Raw genomic sequence first — 14,342 nt, forward strand, 5'->3', positions numbered from 1 at the left:
TTGTCTTCTTTTGAAATAATTATCTAAAACGTACCGGAAGTGTAAAAATCTATATCCTGTTTTCACACGAACCCGGAAGTCGTCCGGTTTCCGCGGGTCTTTTGGGAGGTTGTCACTTTGCTTCAGAAATGGCGGGTAAGAAGATAAAGCTTTTCGTACTCTCACTCTGCTGTCGTTGTTTTTTTTCCCGTCACACATCGAGGAATGTTCGCAGGTCTTAAAGTTTAGCTTCTGGACCTGTGAATTATGTAGTGACAGCTTTAATATTGAGCTAGCTAAGCTAGCGTAATGTTACCTTTCAAAACAACATTGGGGGGCCTGGCTGCATATTGTGACAGATATTGTTGTATTAGAGTAACGTTTACTTTTGATTGTGTGGTTAACAAATACATAAGTACATGAGAAATTTTAGGTGTAATCTAACGTGTCCCCGACATATTTAGTGCGTACATGAAACTACCGTGTTATGTAAACGCAAGACGGTCTATTGTCTACTTGGATGCAGAATTTCAGTGTCAAAGATAATATAAATCACTTTGTTTACTTTGCAATATCATGATTTGCAATCATTGTTTTGTTTATTTTAAAAACACAAACTCCTGTTTAATCCTTATGTTATTCAGCCCTAAATACTATGGAAAAGAAGCTGGCTGAGTACAAGTGTGACACAAATGAAGCCCTATCTTTGAAGCTGGGTATGTATATATATTTTTAGAAGTGAAGTAGGTCGTATTTATGACTACTGAGTTTGCTCCCTGTTTTGTACATAGTGCTGCAATCTGTAACCTGTAATGAGAGATTAGTATGGCTATTTTATCCCAGTTTTCCTTATGAATCAGTCCTACTTCTCCCTATACCATATTCCTTCTAGTCTCTTTGCACGTGCAAGGTGCGCTCATCATTTTGTCGTTAAACATGCCTCCTTTCCTCTGTAGACGCTCTCTGTCAGGTGTTAATCACAATATTTTAATTGGCTACTGCTGTAGAAGAGACAATCAGATGGCATGTCATACATAACTTACTGAGCTTTAATTTACCTGCAACTAATTGGCTTTTCCTTTTAGTTCGCTTCCCAGAGGATGTTGATGATGATGGCACTACGTTCCACCCTGAATACAGCCACCAGCTTTTTGGAGATGAGTGAGTATCTTTTAAAATCCCTAATTACACAAAATGATCATGGTAATCCTGGTTTTCATCATGCAAAAGAATATGGTTGGCATATTTGTGGAGACTTGTGCCTCATTTTACAGTCTCCTAAACATACAGTATTCACTACTATGTACCTACAGGAACCTCCAGGGTCATTTTGGAGCTTTAACTTAAACAGTGGTGCAAGAAATAATGTGTATGGACCACAGGTATTCTGTTGAAAGCAGAATGTCGCAGTAATGCAAAAATGAATCACCATTCATGATTGACTGTTATACTTGTCAGGAGTGCATGTAAACCTTTATTTACTGGTCGCATTCTATGCTTATATTAAAGACAAGTCAAAATGTGTTCAATTATATTTCCACCCATTTACTCAGCACTAAAAGAACTGGTCTGGTTAAACAAAGCTCATGTGCCTCCCCACTCAATATATTTTTTCTCCAGTCTACTTTTTTCCTATCTGATTGTTTGTCAGGATTATGAGAAGATTAGAACAACTGACTTTTGTCTGCGTAGATTCTCAATCATCTAATAAAGATGATACCGTTGCATCGAGAGTCTCCCCATCTTTATTACAATAAATAAACTACAACTGACTTTTGTTATTAGCAACCAAGAGAATCTGAATCCAACTATTTAATAGTCAAACAGTTGTATCCAAGGTAGTTTTCTATGTCAACTGGACTGGGTTTCTTCTCTTGAAGACGTTTCGCCTTCTATCCAGAAGGCTTCTTCAGTTCAAACAGTTGATTTTAGGACACATATCTTCTTTGGAATAGTGACTAATGAGTCTCTTCAAACATGTCATGCAGATTGTTTTGAGCTGCCAGGATGTTTTTATTGTAGTTTTACTGTATGAGTGTAAAGGGTGTCTAATGAGCTCTATTTAACTTATTTAAGAAAACTTGCTTGTTATGACCCACAGTCCTTCTGAGGAATAAAAGAGGCCACCATGCAGTACAGAGCAGTTTAGCTCAAAATATCTGTTGGTAGAATGGATGGTAGTTGCATACAGATGCACAATAATTTAAAAAAATAAATAATAGTGTTGCCTTTTAAATCTGGTTATATTGGAGCAGATGGTATAGATATTCACTTACTTATGTAGCTTAAACAAGTCATTGCATCTTTACAGTTGTTATAAGCTGAAGATAAGTCTACTTATCATGTTAAATTCTGTTAAAATTATATGTTAACCTAACATCGTTTGACTGATGGCCTCAGGTGCTTATCTGAGGAAGGGCAAGGAAATTTCTGCCTGGTTATAATTAACTGTATGTTCCACATTTGATTTAACAGGGCTTTTGTTTCCCTTATCTCCTATGTATGTTCTTGAATAATAGCTACCTGCCATTATCAAGTCTGCCACATTGTTAGTTTGGCACTCTATGTGTCTTGCCTAGTTTGTTAAGCTGCGAGAGTCACATTATTAACCTTACATGATGCTCAAATTGTTATAAAAATCCTCCTGCCCCTTTGGCAGTGACACCTGTGTGTAGGCCCACAGTAGCGTGTTATTAAGCTCCAAATTGCATTTCCAAATTATTCAAAAGTAAAATTGGTTATTTTTGCACTTGCTGCAATCAACTCAAAGGGAACTCGGTAATTGGGCCATTAATTATTTCAGTGAGTGTAATTGCTAGTAAACCCCAATCACGCAGTTCCATAATGAAATGTATTTGGCTACGAACCTGCATCTAGGTAACCTCAAAAAAACATGCCCCCAGCAACCGTAAGCATTGATTTGAGAGCCCAGATACTAAAGTAATACAGAATTTTATAGGAAAAAAGAATTTTATGAATTAATCACTGTACACCAAAAGTACTTATTCTGGTTACAATAGTTAAGATATGTGGTGATATTATTTCTTTGTCTGCAGTGAAGTTGCCTTTGGATACAAAGGACTTCAGATTCAACTTTTCTACACTGCTGGAAACCTGAGCACCCTCTTCAAAGTGAAATATTCTTTGAAAGTCACAGACACATTTGATTGTGTGGAGGTAAGATGTTGTTTAACTCCATTTATCACTTGAAAACCGCTGTGTTAGGTCAAATTCAAGCAGAATAATAAGAGAAAAAAATGTCAACTCTGGAGAGTTGACATTTTTTATCATCTCGTACCAATTATGTCCATCAGCTTTAAAATTCTGACAGTTATAGTAGGAAGCATTTATCATAGAAAGCTATTTAATAAGCATTTTACACAACAGTGAAGATAGAAATTTGAACCCCTCTTGTTGGTGAGCTTTTTATTTTCATTTTCCAGTATAAGTTTTTGTCACTTTCTGAATCATTTGAGCTTCTCTGAATGTTGACGTTATTCCTGTTTCCTTAGATTAAATCTCACCCATCATGGCCCCTCGTGCTAGTACACTAATCCTGCTCCTCCCTGTTGGAAGAGGGTTTAAAAGGCTTTGTAACTGGGGTCCAACGTGAGCATTGATTTTTCTCTACAGTGATTTGTGTGATTGAATCAGCAGGAGGAGTAATGTGACTCGGTTGGATGTCTTGTTCATATATTTCCAGGACTGGGTTTTTTTTTTCATCAAGAATGTGAATCAGGAACAATTGAATATCTATAAAAACCTTTCTGAAAGGTGGCCAGATTGTCACACGTGTCAGCCTATTTTCAGTGCAAAGAGTAAATGTGTTCTTTAATTTTATTACAAGGCTAATAGCTTTACAGTTAGCTTTGATGTTGTACCACTAATTATGTAACATGTTTTTTTATGATTGCTGGAAACACACATTTACATATCAACAACCAATATTTGCAGGAACGGTGAAGTAAAACGTTTGTCTTCACAGCTCCTCCTTTAGAACGCCACAAAAGCCCGCCGGGAACTTTGAATTTTCCCTGACGCTTTCAATGCAGGAAACACATCAGTTGAATTGACCAGGGCCCCTTTTGAGGTCAGATGACTCAACAGTGGGGACATCTGTCCTGTCTGGAAACAGCACGACATTCCCACTGGACAATGTCGTTTGTACTGGTGGTGGGTGCAGTGGTATGACCACTTTTGAAACTTCAGCACTTATACAGTCTAAGGCCTTCCAGAGGTCCCTCCAGTGGAGGCCCGCCTCATCTCCGCTACGGCAGACGTTTTTTGTGTGTGCAACTGAGAGAGCCATTAAAGGTGTTGTGGGGTACACAGTTTGAACCTGATATTCAAAATAAAATGTGATGCCTGGTTTCGTGGCTGCGTGTGCCGCTCACTTGGTGTTCAGCGTCGACCTCTGAGTGTTCACCCCGTGAAAGGTTTGAGTGCAGCTGGTGTAGGTGGAGAGAGTGAGGGGAGCAGCAGAGTTCAGGCTGCATCTCAAGAGTGTTTGTGTCTGAGTGCGCGTGGACTGTCGGGTTTGGTGCAGCTGGTGAGGGGCGAAAGGGAGGCAGAGATGGTGTTTAAGCAGCTGCCACGTTGATACAAGTCTCTCACCAGAAATCACCACCTTCTCTTTTAAACTGGCAGCAGAAGCACGGCTGGACTGTAAGGAAAACACTGGTTCCAACGCCAGACTTTGTTCACATGGGATATAGAACAGTTGAGTGTTTACAACAAAAAATATTTCAGCACCTGAATTTGTGACCAAAGTAAAAAAAATCCTGCATTCAAGGAATTATTGTAAACAAAACTGTGGGTGCAGATTGGTGTAGATTAAAGGGATGAATTAACACCCACACAACAAATTAGATAGTTTCTGCTCCATGTTGAAAATCAAAGACATTGACAAAATGCTCTAAAAGAATATTGTTAAGTCAGATTCTTGCAAAACTGAGAGCTCTTTTGAAGAAGGCTGTGCAGTTTAGTGTCTAGTATGTGGAAGAGTGCCTGGGATAAAGGGACTTGTTTGTCCATGGCCTTTTAAGTATGGCCCTTGTTCCTTAGAAATGTGGCTGAACAATTACAATAGTTAAGAGGCATTCAGCTGCAGGTGCATTACTTCCAGTTAGATATTAGCTGATGTCTGAAAGGAGAGAATTAGCAGTATGTTTTATTAGCCTTTTGTAGTGCATGTTGCTCAGACCTTCTTCATTTCCCAGTTTTCAATGCGAAGCAGCAAGGGTCTCTTGGCTGAATTAACGCCCATCACACATGTAAATGGTGTGAAAGGGCTGCTTAGCAAAGTGTTCTCATGTCAATCCTTGTGGAAATGGATACAATGCAAACATTACAGCTGAACTAACCACAGGTTGCACTGAGTAAAAAGTCCAAGGGCAGGCCTCCTTTGTGTCTTTGGAAATGTGGGGGCAAATTCATTTGATTGGGTTCACTTGGCAGGATTATGGGAGAGGCCTCTATTACGGACGGCAAAAGGTTTGTTAAGTTGAGATCAATTCATAAGATTCATTTTCCCAGTGAGAAGCAGAATTGCGTTTATTGTGGCAACTTCATCACATATTCATGGTTAACATAAGTAGTAAATGCACTGATTTAAGTGGCCCTTTCACCTGGGGGGGGGGGTGCTGCTGCTGTGGTCTCTGCTCAGCTGACAGTTTTAATTGCCTAATGGTTCTCTTTTCATCAGAACAAAACATGCCTCCATTATTTTTTTTGCTGTTCATTAACAGACTGCTATAATATTTTTAACCCATGCAAAGAATATTTTTAGAGTCGATAGACTCTATTTTGAATTATTTCTATGGGAAGGATTGTCTGGATGCGGTATTTTAAAACGGATTTGTCCTGTTGTTTATACAGCCTGACGATATTGAAGGGAAGATCCGGGGAATCATTCCAGCCGGTTTCACCTCCAACACTGATGACTTTGTGTCGCTGCTGGAGAAGGAGGCAAATTTCAAGCCTTTTGGCACCTTGCTTCACACATACACAGTCCACAATGAAGAGGCTGGAGAGCTCACGTACCAGATTCACAAGGTATCACATTTGACTGTTGAATGCCTACCATTTTGTCCGTCTGTATAAAGATGTGCTGGTCTGGATAACCTTCAATGTTTAGACTATCCCTTAATCACCAGTGATTCATTTTTGCAGCTTTTAAAAGTTGTATTACGTCTAAAATGGAATGTCTCTGTCTCCCTTTTGTCACAGCAAGCTTGACAAACCTGTTTCAACTGATTTTCCCTTTTTCTTGTAGCTGCAAGATTGTCAGGAAAGGTTTTATAACTATACTTGAGTGATTATAAGGTGTTATTCAGCCATCCTGTTAATCTAACCTGACGTGCGTTATGAAAATATTATTTTTCCGGCTGTAAATATGCTGCTATATATGTACAGACTACAGTTGAGTAGATACAAGTGTATTTTTTTCTATTTCTTAGTCCACCTGTTTTCAAATAGCTTTTCCAGAAGGTTGTGCAGGTCAAAACTTTTCTGTCAGCATTTTAACACCGATTTAATCACCTTAAAATGACAAAAGTCTTATTCCTATGTTGACTCAAGCTTGACGTGTTTAGAAGCAAGTTGTTTCATCACCTTTGTAATTTGCTGTTAAGAGGAAAAAAGCTTTTAAAAGAGTTTTGTGTGAAAATGAGGAATAGAAATAAGACTTGGAGGTTGTTTTTCACATTGTTTTTGATATTTGTCATACACTGGTCAGAAACACACCAGAAGACTGAGAACGCTCACACATTCGACCTCAGTTAAATATAATAGTATTAAAACCTGAACAGAAAAACTACATTGACCGTTCTCTACCTATGTAAAAAGATAAACAATATTATTGCATAGCATTATTGTTAGTGTATAAAAATAGAAATATATTTTTAAGAACACAAAAAGACAACAGCCAAAACATTTTGTAATCAAACTCATCAGAAATATTTTGCATCTTTATTAAATTAATCAAGAATCATGAATGTCTGCAGAGTTAAACTCTTTCCCATTTATGTTGCCGTATTATTACCTTTTGAATGTCTAAATGTTCTTTTCTTCAATTAATATGGTGGCTGGAGTCCCCTTAAAGCAAAGAAAGATGCAAGTAAAGTGATTTGGCCCTTTGCTGCATTGGCTGGAGCCGCCATCAACAACGTTAGATGGTGAAAGCGGCTGTAAACACAGTGGTGATGTTGAAATGACTTTAAACATGGTAGTGTTGCTAAACTCTGGGCATCATTTTCTAATTTTGGGGGCCTGGATTGTTACACTGTTGTTTTAGGCTCTTAACTGTATAGCAGGACATTTTGCTTGAGTCTATGTAATGCCTGGGTGGGGACTAAAACCAAACAAACCATGTTGTCTTGCTGTTCCTTCTGTCTTCTGTCAAACCCTGGAGCATCTTTAATGGAGCCTTTACCCAGCGCAGAACACCACAATGTTGTGTCTCTGTCGAAAAACCTTCCCACAACTCAAATTGGCACATACATTTATGATCAATGTTGACATTCAGCCGACCAACCGACTACGAGGGGTGAGATTTTACCTAAAACCATGTTTGACCTCTTTTTTTCCCCCCATCAGGCTGATATTACCTGCCCAGGATTCCAAGAATACCACGAGCGTCTGCAAACCTTCCTCATGTGGTTCATAGAGACGGCCAGTTTCATTGATTCAGATGATGATCGTTGGGACTTCTTTCTTGTGTGAGTGCCCTCCTGATTTGACATCACCCCCAGCGCCCCAACACACACACACACACACACATACTCACTAAAGCCTTTATTGTGTCATTGAAAAACAAAGGCCCTTTTTGTGGCGCTTGTGACCAATTACCAGGCCGGTTTGATTATATTTCCCTCGTAGGAGAATTGTTGATCAGGCAAGAGCTTCCTTTGTGCCAAAAGCCCTTTTCAGATTTTCCAGGGGCAAGCGTTGAATTGAATACTGTTGTCTTTTGAAACCGCGAACAATGTGGTAACAGTAAAAAGAGCCTCTGCCGGTGTTTTCTTTACCCTGGCAACTACTAATACTGACAATAGGCAAAATGGACTGAAGTGATTTTGAGAAGCTCAGTCCCTCCTCCAGCCCCTTCTCTTTCTCTAAGTTGCAGTACTCCAATTAAGTGCATAATGTATTCAGGTTGTAGCAGGTGTACCAATCGGGGCCTGGCTGCTCTAACATGCTGATGTAAGGGGGGTGAAGGGTGGGCCTGAGAACGGAGAGGGTAAAATGGACACTGCTCGGGGAGTGTGCCTGTAATTGACCTGTTTTGCCTTTGTGTTTTATCTGCAGATTTGAAAAGTACAATAAAGATGGGGAGACTCTCTATGCAACGGTTGGCTACATGACAGTTTATAATTACTACGTGTATCCAGACAAAACCCGACCACGTGTAAGGTAATTGTTGGGGCAGCACGTGCCTTCCCGCTCTTTTGTATGAAAAGGGAGTGGAAAATTATACATTTCTTTATCCTCTTCCCAAAGAGCCCAAATTACTGGCTTCCATAGCCACCCATTGAAGCCGAGTTTGTTTCATTAACAATCCAGTGTGATTTGTATCTGAAAACAGCTTTATGGATGAGATTTGATTTGTTGAACTGACATCAGGATCATAAATCTATCAGTTTCAACTTTGAATCAAAGACCGGATGCTCTGGCTCTGAATTTTCTTTTTTCTTTACATTAGATGCCACACTGATGTGGCATGTTGACTAATCCTGATGAAACTTGTTTCCTCATCTCTCTGAACTTCTAAAAAACAGCCAGATGTTGATCCTGCCTCCCTTCCAAGGAGAGGGTCATGGGGCTCAGCTCCTGGAAGCTGTGCACCGATTCTACTGCGGCCTTCCTAAAGTCCAGGACATCACAGGTGAGAAAACTTTGTTTTTATTAAGAGACACTGTAGCCTCATACAACCCCCCCCCCCCCCACATTCATTTTGCTTTTTCTTTCATTCCCTTTTTAAGCATTTTAAAAACAATCGATTTAAACGTTTATCGATGTCTGTTGTCAGCTGAAGACCCGTCTGAGAACTACGTGAAGCTCAGAGACTTTGTGCTGTCAAAACTTTGTCAGAGTTTACCGGCCTTCGCTGTAGACAAGCTGCCCCTCGGCTTCTCTGACGAAATGGTCAAAGAGGCTCAAGACAAGTTGAAAATTAACAAGGTGTGGTATCATTCTGCAGTCAATTACCATTTGATTTCCACTTTGATGCATTGCGCTCCAGATTTACAAAGATATTGTATTTTTTATTCTAGAAACACACGAGACGCGTGTATGAGATCCTGCGCCTGAGAGTGACAGACATGAGTGATGAGGAACAGGCAAAAGAATATCGCTTGGAGGTGAAGAGGAGGCTTTTTGGGCCATACAGGGTGAGGTTTTATGCCATCAGAGCTCCAGAGTTTCGTAAAGAGGGTACAAAAATGCAGTAGATGGGTTCCTGAATTATTCAGAAACTTGTCTGGTGGCAGGACTGTAGTGAGCACTCCTGTGTTCTGTGTAGCATGAAAGCTAATAGTGACAGAAGCTAAATAGACCGTGTATGTCATCATTTTGTTTGTCTCACAGCTCAGTGTTATCAGAATCTATTGTGTTACCATTAAAACAGGCGACAAATTGATCTTCAGTCTTGTAAAAATAGATAGATTACTACAGCTCCATTGTTGGTGGCACAATAAAGCACACCAGGCATCTGTTTTGCTGCTGCTGGAGCTTTTCCCCTATTCACAGATGCATCATTAGTCAGGATTTGCATTTCTTTGGAAGACATTTTTTTCACTAAAGTGTTTGAAGCAAACATGCAGAGCCGTACTGTTGCAGCTCTTTTACAACAAGGAAAGTGTCTTTAATTGCAAAATCAGATCTTTCCAGGTATGTTTTATTTAGGGCTCAACTTTAATTTAAAAGCACAGCTAAACAGTGCAGTTTCTGCATGTGAGGGCATCGAATGTATTGGGATTCAAAACCTTGTGTTTGAAGTTCAGTTACGCAAACGCACACAAACCTGCTCTGACATTAGACTACTGCAATGTGGAGAAGCAGGAAGTAAGAGTTTTCTGGGGAGGGTAGTTGGGAAAGGTCTGGTGGCCAGATGCAGCCTGTTTTCCCCCCCTCAGGAGATGCAGCGTGTCCTTACATGAATTGCATAAAGTCTTGCTCCGTGAATTTTAGCTGGATTATACATTTCTGCTCTTAGCCTCAGTTCCCCCCATGATCACATCAGCATGCATGTGCACACGGCAATTTTCTCAACAAAAAGTGAGCGTGTACCTTCTGTACCATTCTGCCACTGCAGACGTGTGATACCCATACCAACAAAAGCAGCCTCTAGTCATATAAATATTTATCATGTCTGTTTTTAATCTGTAATGTGTCGCAGTTATGGAGGTGTGACTCATTTTTCATCAGTTATACATTTCCTGTGGTAGTTAAATATCTAAATAACTGCAATTAAAAATGTAAGCAGCCATTCTTTAGGGAATAAGGAGGGAATCCAACCTTATGAAATAACCGAACCACTGGGCGTCTTTGTGCAGAAGAATCAGCGGGAGCTGGCGAAGATGAAGAAGTGCCTCCGCCCGGAGGAGCTGGTGTCCCACATGGGCCAGATGGACACTCGAACGCAGCACGAAGAGCTGGAGAAGAGTTACCAGATTATTGTTGAAGACTACAGGAGAATCATTGAGCGGCTTGCATCGCAGGCCTGATGAGACTCTGCTGGTCTCCCAGACTACAGGTGGTTTCACCTGTCTGTAAAAATCCAACATCACTGCTGACCAGAGATGCAGCCAGGAGGACCCTCCTCTTCTAACTAATCAGTTTTAGTCTATGGTTGTATTTCAGAAGTTCCTGGGGATGAAACCTGTCTGGCTTCAGCTGATGTTGAGCCAGTGTTGGAGCATCTGCAGCGTGAGACGATGACTTTCCTGTTTGTGTAGTCACATTGTGTGAGAATAACGTTTAATTCTTCACAGATGAGGATGTCTTCTCAAACCCTCCTCTTCGTCGTTGACATCTTTTGTCAAACAAATGGCCAATGTTTGTTTTTGGAGCATTTCAAGCTGAAAATAAATGGTTTTGTATGCAGAGCAAGGGTTTCTCCTTAATGAAGTGGTGCTGTCTAGTAAATATCAGGTTTTCTGGAACTAAAATTAGCTCTTGTTATTACATTCATGTGATTAACGTGTTTATAGTAGCCGGTCAATTAGAAGGTAAATGCACTGCATCCCTGCGATTGGTTTGACATGGCCTGCTGCTGTAAGACCTTGGAAAAAATGAATTTATATAATCTGTCATTTTGACACAGGAGCATTTATACAAAATACTGAAATTCTAGGTTTGTCAGTTATTTAAGAGTACTTGCCGTGAGTAATTTTACCTGGAAGTTGTGGCGTGAAGGGGAAAATGGATTAATCCTCACATAATTGACTGCTTGTATTATTTGAGGAGGCTCTTTTCTCCCAGACATCCCAGTGCGACTAATGCAACTAGTGCTGGTCGCTGATGTGGAGAGTTGCTTTAATGAATATTACCGTAGTCAATTGAAAACCTTTGTGCTGCTCTATTGCTTCCACTTATGCAGATTGTAGTGATGAACATCCATCGTACTTTATGATACTTTAGAGCGTTATTGCTAAATGGAGGCTTCCAGGTCCATTTTCACTTTCACACACGCAAAATGATGGGAAAAAAAGTCCTTGCAACCCTTGACACCTCTAATTCAGATTTATTGAACCCACTCCCGACCACAAGGGGCCTCATCTCGATGTAGTTTTCTCTGCATTTTCTGCTGAGTGCATGTTTCTCATTGCGCTGCACAGGCTCAGCTGAGCGACCTGCTGGTAAAAAGTGACATTTGTGTTTAAGATGCGCATCAGTGCGTTTGATTTCCAATTCATTTCTCTGATTGGGTAGTGAGGCAGTGTTGATCCACCTATAGCATGCCAAAGCCACGTTGGCTGTAGATATGCGGACGATCTGCAGGCCTCTGTGCGGTTGTCAGAGGGATTTTAACCCCCCGTTCCTGCTCTGGCAGACCACACAGTTGAGTTTATATAGGCTTAATTATTCCTCACAGAGTTCACACTAAGTCTGTCCTTGCCTTTCCTGTTGCACCTGTCTGCAACTCCTCAAATATGAAAGATCTATTTATTTGGCATTCTGGAGTTGGATCAGGTGTTTCAGATAAGTAAAGCAAGACCGCCGTTGGAAATGGTACAGAATTTGTAGGGAGCATCGCACTTAAAATGTTCATTTGAAAAGTGCTGATCAGGAAAGTTTGCATAGTGGAAAAGGCAGGTTTCGCTCCTGCTCCTCCACTGGCATTAAAGTTTGATGCTCCAATCAGTCAATTTCATTTGGAAGTCTTAAAGGTAATACGGTAAATTACAGGGTTTGAAGCAGCAGAAAATTGACTGAAGTTGGGCTGTAGTGCTGCGACCACACCAGAGATGCTGGAAAATCCGACCTGTCTCGGATTAAAGCCAGATTTGTTAGTTTTATCTCCTTCGGAGGGGAGGTGTGTCAGCCACAATCATCACGCTAACCCTGGAAAGGAGGCCCGCTGAACTCGTGTCTCAGGGGTTGATTACGGCCTTTTCGTGTTTCACGGGAAAACGTGAGGTTCATTTCTTTGTTTTTCGGCGTGTTTCGGCAGGTTTAATGGAGCAAATGATTGTGTGTCACCGACATTAAAGCCGACAGAAAGAGCTGATATTTTTAAGGCTTGAATGACACCAACAGTTTCGGGCTTTGAGGGGATATTTGGTTTCACCTGTTCCCTTTTTTCTGGTTTTGCTACTGTTACCTTACGGCGCCTCTGCATGTCCCTGCTGAGGCGGGCTTGGACGGCCGCCCAGCTGCACTGAAGGACCTGATGAATTTGATACCTGCGTGGTGGAGCTCCAGCATCTTGGTCCCACCCCCAGGTTCCCAGGAGAGAGCCAGACAGCGAAGTCTGACTCACCTCCTCCCACATCCATCCTCCCCGCCTTCAATCTTCTTATCGTGTTCCCTTTTTTCCTTTGTGCTCCCTGCCTGCCGACATACCCCGAGGCTGTACAGAGCCCCCCTCCCCCCGCCGCTCTCCTTCTCTGCCCTAAATAAGTCCCCCTTTAAGATAATGTTTGATGTGCTGACAGCCAGAACTAAAACAGTGTAAAGGAAAACCAAGTTTGACGTTCTTTAACCGCGTGTCAGAGAGCAGAGCACTACATTCAGATTCCACTGCTGATACAGGGATTTTGGTCAAGCATCTGCCGGAGGTGGCCGCGTTGGCCAGATGCTTCCCAATGTGAGTCCTCTAGCAGTGAATATCCAGGCGGTGTTTGTTTCAGCAAATCCACAGAGGCATGTTTTCACACAAATCTGAAATCCCCCGCAAGAAACCAATATCACAGATGTGCATGAAGGGAAGTGCACTTTGTTTTTTAAGCATTCATCTGTATTCAGCCGGGGCCTTTTTGAATGGGATTTCATCTGTCAGCCAAATAACTTGGGATCGTGGCGTACTTAAAATGGAGCAGATTGGTGTTTAAATGGCACCAAAAAAAAAAAAGATCCGCTGGTGTAAATAAAGCCATGGGTTCAGTTGCGATTGACAGTGAAAAACCACATGAAAAGAGTCGTTATTTTGATGTGTTTTTGTACAAATCCAAAAACACCGTATCTTAATGAAAACCTACATTGTCCTTTCATTCTGCACCACCCACAGTGTCGGCTTGAACAAATTCGAATGACCTTACGTTGTTCCCGGCTTCACACAACATATAATCATCAATGAGTAGAACCTGCTGTGCCATTTGCTTCCCATTTACTGTACGCTCGGCGCTGAAATATGACATCTAACAGGAAGTTGTGCTGCAAATCCACAGATGTGTGTTTTAAATAAAAGTGGCTTATTAATCAGAAACATCCATGTGTACAGAAGAAGAAAACATGTTTTCATCTGCACATGAATAAGCCTTTTGGACCAGCTCTCCATTCAGTTCTGACTGCACCGCCACTTCCCTCCCCGCCCCCCGGGTATTAACCTCTGAAATGAGCCGCGCTGTAGAGTTTGGCGAACGCAGTCTTAATGTCGTTTTCTAATTAAAACTGTCCCATTAAGCGGTAATTGGTGCTATCTGAGGGTGGGATGGAGCCGTACGGGAGGGAAGCGAGAGGTGGAACTGAGATGGTATCGGGCTCGGGGAGACAGGAAGCTTCTGTAATCTGGTCAGGTTGGAGATGGAGGCTGCGATCTGAGCGACATGCTGCTCTCGCTACAGCTGTATTGAGCATGAGTGCTGCTCTTCTCGTGGGATATTTTCAAGATTTTTTGTCTTTGCGTATCATGACGGACATGG

At 41.3% G+C, this 14,342-nt stretch overlaps 1 protein-coding gene across 2 annotated transcripts; it reads left to right on the plus strand.

Annotated features, from left to right (window-relative positions):
• The first annotated feature begins 66 nt into the window (after positions 1 to 66).
• hat1 (histone acetyltransferase 1) lies at positions 67 to 11,102 on the plus strand. Of its 2 annotated transcripts, XM_057042875.1 has the most exons (12): positions 67 to 135; positions 624 to 695; positions 1,065 to 1,140; positions 3,036 to 3,156; positions 5,857 to 6,033; positions 7,576 to 7,697; positions 8,287 to 8,391; positions 8,757 to 8,863; positions 9,008 to 9,159; positions 9,252 to 9,368; positions 10,533 to 10,732; positions 10,840 to 11,102. In XM_057042875.1, exons 1-11 carry the CDS (start codon positions 129 to 131, stop codon positions 10,701 to 10,703), a joined length of 1,227 nt encoding a protein of 408 aa, XP_056898855.1. In that variant the 5' UTR covers positions 67 to 128; the 3' UTR covers positions 10,704 to 10,732; positions 10,840 to 11,102. The 2 variants fall into 2 exon arrangements, with proteins under 2 accessions (XP_056898855.1, XP_056898847.1); XM_057042867.1 differs by having other exon boundaries at positions 10,533 to 11,102.
• The last annotated feature ends 3,240 nt before the right edge of the window (positions 11,103 to 14,342 follow it).

This window comes from Takifugu flavidus, chromosome 1, assembly GCF_003711565.1.
Source record: "Takifugu flavidus isolate HTHZ2018 chromosome 1, ASM371156v2, whole genome shotgun sequence".
NCBI lineage: Eukaryota > Metazoa > Chordata > Actinopteri > Tetraodontiformes > Tetraodontidae > Takifugu > Takifugu flavidus.

Coding starts and splice junctions, on each gene's coding strand:
- hat1 (XM_057042867.1), top strand. Junction 696..1,064: donor AGCCCTATCTTTGAAGCTGG/GTATGTATATAT, acceptor TTTTCCTTTTAG/TTCGCTTCCCAGAGGATGTT. Junction 6,034..7,575: donor TCACGTACCAGATTCACAAG/GTATCACATTTG, acceptor TCCCCCCATCAG/GCTGATATTACCTGCCCAGG.